An 8,948-nucleotide genomic window follows, 5' to 3' on the forward strand; every position below is an offset into this window, starting at 1 on the left:
TAAAAAAAAAATTATTACATCAAACGTATATGATACTCATATATGTGAACTCGAACATAACATTTATCAGTTACACATTATCTAATTTAGATGTTTGATTTATTATGATAAATTAAAATTATTATTTTTTAATTTTTTTTATTTTTTTTAAATAAAAACAATAGTTATGTTAATGGTTCATAAATATGATTTTTTTAATCAAAATTTATGCCTAGAACCTTATAATAAACAATCAAAATATTTTGATTTCATACGTGAACTCAAATATGGCATTAATTAAAGTTTTTATCAACTATATATAATATATATATATATATATATATATATATATTTTAAACCTTTCTTTATGATAAATGAGTATAGTATTTCATCAACCACTCAAATTTAAGTATCGTAAATATGATTTATATAATATCTGTAAACCGAGGCAAATCGGATATATCCACCCACCTTCGCACTTCCGCCAACAGTTGGTTCCCGAACTGCCCCAACGAAAGTTGAAGCCTTTTTGCCCCTTCCTCATCCCTCTCGGTTACCACCGTAACCACGGCCGGTGAGATCTGCGGACACACCGGAGCGGCGGCCGGAGATGTCTGATTCCGATGTCGGAGCGGCGGCGCTGCGTTTTTGGTGGAAATAAAAGGTGGGGGGATTGGGGGGATCGATCGATTGGATGCAGTAAAGCGATCACGTTTTTTCTGGCCCTTTAGATTCCAATGCTTTGTCCTCAGCTGCTTTGTTCTTGCCCTTCGCTTCGAACTGTCGTCTGTCGCCCGATCTCTCCTCCCGGAGCTCGGTCGATCGCTTTCGATGCTTGGATGCAGCTTTGTTGGGTTGGGTGTAGTGCTAGGTTCTTTCCTTTCTCTTTCGCTTCAATACAGGGCTTTGGGCATCCCTGCTTCAGTTGTCCCGTAGACCGAGGTTTCGGATTAGATCAATCTGCTTTTGATTTATCTGCTCCTCCTCGTGAGGATGTCTGAAATCTTGGCTTGGGTTTGAGGGTTATGGTGTTATATTTTAGGTGGTTTTAATTGGACATTATAGATTGTTGTTGGTGTGCTGATGGTGGTGTTGGTGTTGGTGTTCATTTCAAGAGCTTTTATGGGAAAAAGTTGAGCTTTTCCCCCCTTCTTTCCTGTTAACATTCGTCATATTCCAGGAAAAATTGCAGCTTTTTTTTTCTTGCAGAGATTCCTTAGGAAATTGTGTTATTCTCTTTGATCGTGCCTTTTTTCCCGGAAATTCCTATAAATGCTATGTCTCTATGCTTTCCCCCTCCCTGTTTCTGTTCTTTTCTATGTATGGGGACTCTTTTCCCCCTTGTCATTGACTTTCTTGCTTGCTTTAGCCCAGACCCATCGAAGTCCTGGCTCTGTTTCATGTGCTACAGTCTGCCCTTCTGTCTGATAGAAGTTCAAAATCGCATCTTTCTATCGTCATTTGTCAGCTTTTTTTCTTTTTTCACCTTTTCGTCGTCTCCCTGACAGAGAAACTTGGAAAGCCGTCTTTTTTGTACAATTTGAACGAGCGGAGGTCGAGGCTAGAATACCGGGTTCTCACCATCTGTCGAGTAAATCTAACGTGAAGAGTCCTATTCGCTGCAGTAACTTTAAGAACGAAAGCTCGGAAAACACATGCTGTACATTTGCGCTGTTATCAGCATTTCCTAAATATATTTCTTTGTTTTCTTGTAGCTGCAAGCCTAAAGTGTAACTCAGTTTCTTTGTACCTGTGGAGATGTTCTGCTTGTTAACCCTGGTGAGTGATTTCAAGGTATTTTGCTTGAGAAATAGGTCGTGACCGGAAACCTTTCCTGATTCATGCCTCCCCTTTCTCCATTGCATGCTTCCAGGCATTTAGGTGAGTGGGTTTCATAATAGGAAAGCACAGGATCTGAAAAAGCCATTTCCCGGATGTATAGGAAGGATGATCAACATATTTGACTTTAGTGCCGGTGTGGCTGGGAACAAGATGCTGACAGAAAGAGCTCACAGAGATGGTACATCTTTAGGCTTTCTGTTCATTTACTCTGATGAGTCCATCATGAATATTCTTTTTCCAGATTTATTGTTAGTTTGAGCTCTTTGGATCATTTATGGTAGAGTTTTCACTTTTTAAGTTAGTCTTCATTGTAAGTGATTACTTTGTTAGTGTTTTAGACTTCTTGGAAGCTAGAGTCATGAAGCATAGTTTGCCGATTGTGGATGGCTAATTGGTTGTCTTCTGGAATTTTAGCTTTTTTCAAGTTGATGCGTTGTTTTTGTAGTGAAGATCTGTCCGTTCTAGTTCCGTTAACATTCCGTTCTTCTGCCACTCAAATTAGTACTTCAAGCCAACATTGCTATCATGCTTTCTTCTTAACCTAGTACGTTTGTATCATTCTTTTCATGATAATGTCAGTTCCAATAACAACCACTCGAAGGAATATGCAGATGGTCCATTTGTTGGTTTCTCTAAATTAGTCTAACCGACGTTGTTTGCTTTAAATAAATGTCAAAATGCTTATTTTGTGAAAGCATTTATCTGCTTGTGTTCAGTTGTGCTTGTTGTTGAGCAGGTTTTCCAGTTAATAGAAACAAACATGATGCTAGAAAAGCCACCACACCAAGTGGAACTAAAGCAGATGACAAACAAGTAAGCACCTGATACTTTGTTATCAATCATGAAGCGTGACTCCTTTGGATGATCTTGTGTACTAATTTTCATATTTGTTTTCAGATAGCCAATGACCTGAAGCAGAATTTATCAAGCAAGAAAGCTAGTGGAACACCAATGAAGATGCTAATAGCTCAGGAGATGTCAAAAGAAACAGAGTCTATACGGAAACCACCTAGTGTCGTTGCTCGACTTATGGGCCTTGATGATGATCTTACAGGTCATCCATTTCCAATGTCTAGTCAAAGAAAGTTGCTAGAGGGATACCCTCAAAGAGCCACAGCAGGTGTTAATAGAGATCACCGTCAACGGCAAGATGTTTTCAACAAGGCGGTTCCATATCAGCACCATAGACATGACTATGAGAAGATGGAACACAGAGATGTACGCAAAGTGTGGCAGCAACCATCTTGGAGCAGGAATGGAAGATGTGGTGAGAATCAGACCGAGCTAAGAATGGCCCTTGTCCGTCAAAAATTCATGGAAGCAAAGCGTCTGGCCGCTCATGAAAATCTTCTTCACACCAAGGAATTTCAGGATGCCCTTGAGATTCTGAGTTCAAATAGAGATTTATTTCTCAAATTTCTTGAGGAGCCAAATTCCCTACTCTCAAAGCAAACAAGCGATCTTCACTCTATTCCTCCACCACCTCAGACAAAGCGCATTACCGTATTGAAGCCATCAAAAAAGGTTGAAACAAAGTTTGAAAAGGTAGTGAAGAAACACGAAAATTCAGAGATTGATGAGAGTGGATTGGAAACAAACAATCACCATTGGGAGCCTAATTTCAATCATTTAAATTCCGAAAGCTTCTTTCGGCCAACCAGGATAGTGGTCCTGAAGCCTAGCACAGGAAATCCTACCAAACTACCAACTTCAACCATGTCACCTGAGTATCTAGCACGGACTGAAGTTTATGGTCACCTAGGAGTTAGTGAAGCCTTTGAATCAAGGTCCTTGGACAAGGAAAGAGCTGAGCAGATGCAAAAAAGTCTAACTGGCCATAGGAGGGATGAATCGTTGCTATCTTCCATGTACTCTAATGGGTATGGTGGAGATGCGAGTTCATTCAATCAATCAGAAACTGATTACAATGTAGAAGATGGTGGCTTTAGTGATTCTGGGATAGTGACTCCAACATCACGCCATTCCTGGGATAAATTTGGCAGTCTTGGCAGTCCTTACTCAGCCTCGTCTTTTAGCCGGGTCTCATATTCACCTGAGTCATCAGTGATTAGAGAGGCAAAGAAACGGCTTTCTGAACGATGGGCTTTAGTGACATCAAATGGGATAAGTGAAGAACAATTACAGTTGCCTAGGAGCTCAAGCACTTTAGGTGAAATGCTTGCCATTCCTGAGGTAAAGAGAGAAGAATTTGTTGATGGGTTTACTGTCTCAAGCAATAAACCATCTGATGGAGAAGATGAACTGAGGTCACCAGCATTTTGCTCATCAGTGGGTAGGACGAAAGATTCAGGAGACCTTTCCCCTGGGAATTTATCAAGGTCAAAGTCTGTCCCAGTGTCATCCACAGCTTATGAGGTCATTAGCCTGAAATTTAAAGGTTCGGAGTCTCAGATTAGTAGATCCACTGTGTCAGAGGTGTCGAAGACCAAACATGGGAAATCATCTTTCAGAGGAAAAGTGTCGAGCTTTTTTTTCTCGAGGAGCAAGAAAACTAATAGAGAAGGACCTGTTTCTTCAACCCTGGTGGACTCCCGTGAGGTAGTAAGTAGAAGTGATGAGATACAAAAATCAGCTGACAACAGTTTGTCAGTGGACAGTCAAGTAAAGGATGAGGAACAATCTGCCGATGTACCTTCTCCAATATCAGCCACAAATGTCGCCGAAAAGGTTGGTTCTCTCCCAATCTTTTCTTATTAGTTTTCTCAATCTGTTTGAATTTGCCCTATATGTAGATATTGACTGGTGCTTGCTGTTCTTATTGGTATGATCACTTCCATCTTCTACTTCACTCACATATATTTCAATGTTATATTTCACACTTGAATTTATTCAGTGATTAAAATCTTATACACTGCAGGTCATGCCATCACTTGAGGAACCCGGAACATGTGACAAGTCTAGAGAAAAGGAGAAACTCAGTCCATGTCAAAATTTCATTAACAACCTGGACCAACCCAGCCCTACTTCGATTTTGGATGCAACATTTGAAGATAATATGAATGAAAATTTGTGCCAGCTATCTGAAGCTAATGCTGGACAACAATGTAAGTTTTCTCTGGCATCCATGAAAACACTAGAGATTTCTATTTGCTGATTGTTTCTTTTATCTCCCATTCAGTACTTTCCAGGGCTTCACCTATAGAGTCAGTCGCACGTTCTTTGTCGTGGGATGATGCCCATTTGGGAACATTGTCCCCGAGGCCCTCAAATCTCTATAAAGCTTCGTCCAAGGCAGATCACACCGACCAAGACTACTTTGTATTTGTTCAGAATTTGCTATATTTTGCTGGCTTAGAGAATTCTGATATGATATTCACTGGATGGCACTCTCTTGATAGCCCATTGGATCCGATGCTACTCGACAAGTTCTTGGGTTGGAAAGAAGAGGAACCAAAATGCACGGAGAAAAGTTCGACCCTGAGGCTCCTATTTGACTGTGTCAACTCAGCCCTTGAAGAAGTCAGTCGGACCACTTTAACGAGTCTCTACCTATGGAATGGGGCATCCTGTGGATCACGGATAAATGCTGGTGCAAGTTCTACATTGTCAGAGGCTGTGTGGAGTCTAATGAGGGATTGGTATTCCGGCAACGGGATATCGGTGTTTGCTGAGACCGACAACAATAGCCTGGGGGTGGATAGAGCATTGAGGAGGGAGGTGGAAGGAAACAAGTGGGTTGAATCGATCAGGATAGAAGTAGAGGAGATCACTGGAGAAATCAGTGGGGAGGTCCTGAAGGATTTGGTTGTAGAGGCTTTGGCTGACCTTCCTACTGCATGTATCTGCTGACCCCTTTTGTCCCTCAGCTTCTGTTACTTGGATTTGTTGTTTTTGCTGTGGAAGAGGCTGCTACAATGTTTAGATTTCTATGCTTCCACTAGTGATGATGTACGTAAACTATCTGATATGTGGCATTTGCTTATATTACATGGATCTCCTATGTTTATTGCATGCTTCATCTCTGTAACTTATATGAAGAATTGAACTGGCATCATCAGTCGGTGGATTTAATGTGCATTGCTGCTGAAGGTCAAGAGGAAATCCACCTGATCTGAAACAGCGGCAAGAGGGAATGGTTTCACAGTAGCCTGGACGAGGCCATGTGATCTCTTCTCGGAGAACAAAAAGCATACAATGGTAAGTGGCTGTCAAGTAGAGAGTTTGTATACTTAATACATTCTTTTTCTACCAATCTGACCAACTCCAGTTGATGTCAGGTTGACTAAAACAATGAACAGTGAAATCTCCTGGACATTCTTGGGATAAGTTCTGGTTAAGTTTGATTATAATTGTTCTAAATTAATGTGCAGGTCCGACTGTAAGATGCCAATCTGAACCTGGCATCTTGTTAATGTTCACATGGTAGTGGTATTGATCTGTCATGGATGCGTGTTTGTGGTTCCTCACCGACTTCATTAAATTATGGATCTAAGTGGTGCAGATGTGTGTGGTGTTCTGCACCATAATTATAAAGCGTGAGACGAAATTAATCTACCTTTCGGTGGAAAGCTACATTTGCTTGCCCAATAAACTTCGATGAGATATTGTGAGGTTGAATTCAGACACTTTAATTGAGTTTGATGGGCTTCAAGGAGAGAGAAAGAAGAAGAAGAAGAAGAAGAAGAGGAATGTTTTATCCAATAGGTTTTATACACTGCAAAGCTTTGCAATATGTTCTGCCCAATCTCTAAAACAAGACAAGGGATGATGAGCAGAGCTAAAAGAATAGAATACTAATGATTTCTAACACTGCAGCTTATTTCTTCCATCCATAAGAACTGTTAAACAGCAAACTATCACAAAAATAAAGTTGAAAGCTGCAGGAATTGTAGTTAAGTTATTTAATTATATTAAACCATTGCAATAGATCACTTGACAAAAAAATTAAACTCACAAAATAGGAAAAGGAAAAGGTTTTTACACTTTAGTGTGATAAATCAGCTGAAAATATTCTTTAACTACAGCATAAACTTCACTAGCAAACATTATTGCATAACAGCTCTAAAAGTGAGAACTAAAAGTTCTTGTTCCAAACAGTTGACTCTAAAAAAGTCTTCCAAATTCTAAAAGAAAGGGCTGTAACTAAAAGTGTTCATCTTCAATCTGTATGTCTCACAGTATTCTAGTTATGATTAGGAAGGAGACAATGTGACCATAACTCAACATCATTGAGCTAATGAGGGAAATGTGAGATGATATAACACCATTAAGATAGAGCCAGGAGTAGTCGTTCATGAATCACAACTTTTATATGATTCTAAAAGACATACATATATCTTTCCTACTCCCAATTGGTACTCCGGCCTAACTCATGATCAATAGGAAAGAGCTTTGAAACTTTAGGTCACCAACCCTAAGTTTGACCAGTAGATGCTTTGAGATCGCCAACATTAAGTGGTGGCAAGTTCAAGAGGAGACAGAGCGTAAGATCCTTGACCTGGTTAAACACTTTGGTTTGTGCATCACATGGGGAGTTCCTACATCACTAATCAAGTCATGGCTATTCTTCATTTAGTTGAGGTCATCATCTCTGTCAATTGTTTGAACAGCCTTCAAACTTACGGCGTCTCACATACCAAACAGTGAGGCAAGCACGTCTGCATTCATGTTGACACGCCAATCTGTGTCGGTGTCTTCGTGCTTCAATTTTCCCATAGCATGAATCATGGTGGCAGATGTTAAACGCAACATAGACAAGTTCATAGAAACTAGTTGGTGATGCAGTGTGTCACATCAAATGGTTGGGTGGTGAGAGTTGATGCTTCAATAATATACTTTCACGAGTAATCTTGAGAGCAAGAATTCAAAGACTACAGCCTGGTTAGTATATATAATTGCAAGCTGGATGAAGAACACTTCAGACTTGGTCAAATGTGATTAAACAAGGGTGCAAAAATAGCCATTAATTTGCTGATATTTCTGATGAACTGAAACTACTGAGAAGACTTTTGAGGTGTCAACTACAAACACTTGAGCTTAAGGTAGCATGTTGTACTAACCTAAAATATTCTGCTATATAACCTTCTTTCGAAGAGTGGTATCACATCTACCGTCACCATTGTTGCAGTGAAGTGACATGATTGACATAACAAAGCAGTGGATAAAGAGACAGCTAGTGGCAAATAGGCATGCCTGTGTGTTCTTCTTCTTCTTCTAATGTTGTTGTCCTTATCATGATCTATAAAGACCACAAGCCTTTGCCACTTGCATCCCCACCAAACTCCTACTATCCAATGTCGCTCGCACAGATCAAGATGGAAGGCTACTCTCCCTGAGAAAAGAAATGAGGAGGATGGGTGGATGGTGGCCAAAGGGAAGGAGAGCAACCAAAGGCTGAGGGTTTTGGTGGGTAGCTCGTTGATGCTATACATCTTTACCCTCCCTCCATTGTTGGGCGCGTGCAGGTGTTGTAGCTATCAAACTCCATTTATGGCCCCGACAGCAAATCATTTGTTCTTATCGCCTTCTCCATTAACCAAATGTTTTCTGTTCATCTTGCGTATGATGAAAATAATGCTTTATATCAAGATGTAACCAAATGTTTATAATGAGAATGATGCATTCTAATTAAGATGATGATTAAGAGATTAATTTGTTAGTTTGATGGGTATCAAAATCAACAGAGTCATTTTTATCCATTTAAAATTAGTACGATCATACCCTTTTGGAATGAGCCATTTTTATGGTAGAGAATGTTGCTGATGCTCACAAGACATCGATTCTTGCATTCGATGGGACTAAAAGTTCTTATCACTATTAAATATATTAAAAATATATATTTTATTATAAAGATGAAATAAAAATATTATCTAGAAAGATAATTACCTATAATTGATCATGAAAATAATTTACCTAGGCATAAAAGTTGTTAGATGAAAATATTAAAAAATATTTTTTTAAAATATATTTATATTATCTATCAAATCAAATTATACTCTATGACAATCAATATTGTTCTTTTGCATATTTTACGATGTTTTAATTTTTAAATTTTTTTTTTGAAGATTTGACATCATTGAGCATCTAAAAGATAGAATCATGATCACAATCTTTTGATGAATCTTTAGGTTGACTATTTATATCTTCGTATACATAAATTCACCATG

The 8,948-nt window shown here is 39.2% G+C and overlaps 1 protein-coding gene across 6 annotated transcripts; it reads left to right on the plus strand.

Annotated features, from left to right (window-relative positions):
• The first annotated feature begins 450 nt into the window (after window positions 1-450).
• LOC103993144 (uncharacterized) lies at window positions 451-6,244 on the plus strand. 6 transcript variants are annotated; one of them, XR_010475886.1, is made up of 9 exons: window positions 451-643; window positions 1,695-1,758; window positions 1,853-1,999; window positions 2,558-2,634; window positions 2,719-4,509; window positions 4,700-4,886; window positions 4,961-5,730; window positions 5,872-5,979; window positions 6,060-6,244. XR_010475886.1 is itself a non-coding variant. In XM_065078938.1 (8 exons), exons 4-8 carry the CDS (start codon window positions 1,927-1,929, stop codon window positions 5,629-5,631), a joined length of 2,799 nt encoding a protein of 932 aa, XP_064935010.1. In that variant the 5' UTR covers window positions 451-643; window positions 1,488-1,570; window positions 1,695-1,758; window positions 1,853-1,926; the 3' UTR covers window positions 5,632-5,793. The 6 variants fall into 6 exon arrangements, 3 of the variants coding, with proteins under 3 accessions (XP_064935010.1, XP_018686077.2, XP_064935011.1); XR_010475884.1 differs by having other exon boundaries at window positions 5,841-6,244; XR_010475885.1 differs by having other exon boundaries at window positions 5,872-6,244.
• Window positions 6,245-8,948: the final 2,704 nt, after the last annotated feature.

This window comes from Musa acuminata, chromosome BXJ1-8 (assembly GCF_036884655.1).
Source record: "Musa acuminata AAA Group cultivar baxijiao chromosome BXJ1-8, Cavendish_Baxijiao_AAA, whole genome shotgun sequence".
NCBI classification, from domain to species: Eukaryota; Viridiplantae; Streptophyta; class Magnoliopsida; order Zingiberales; family Musaceae; genus Musa; species Musa acuminata.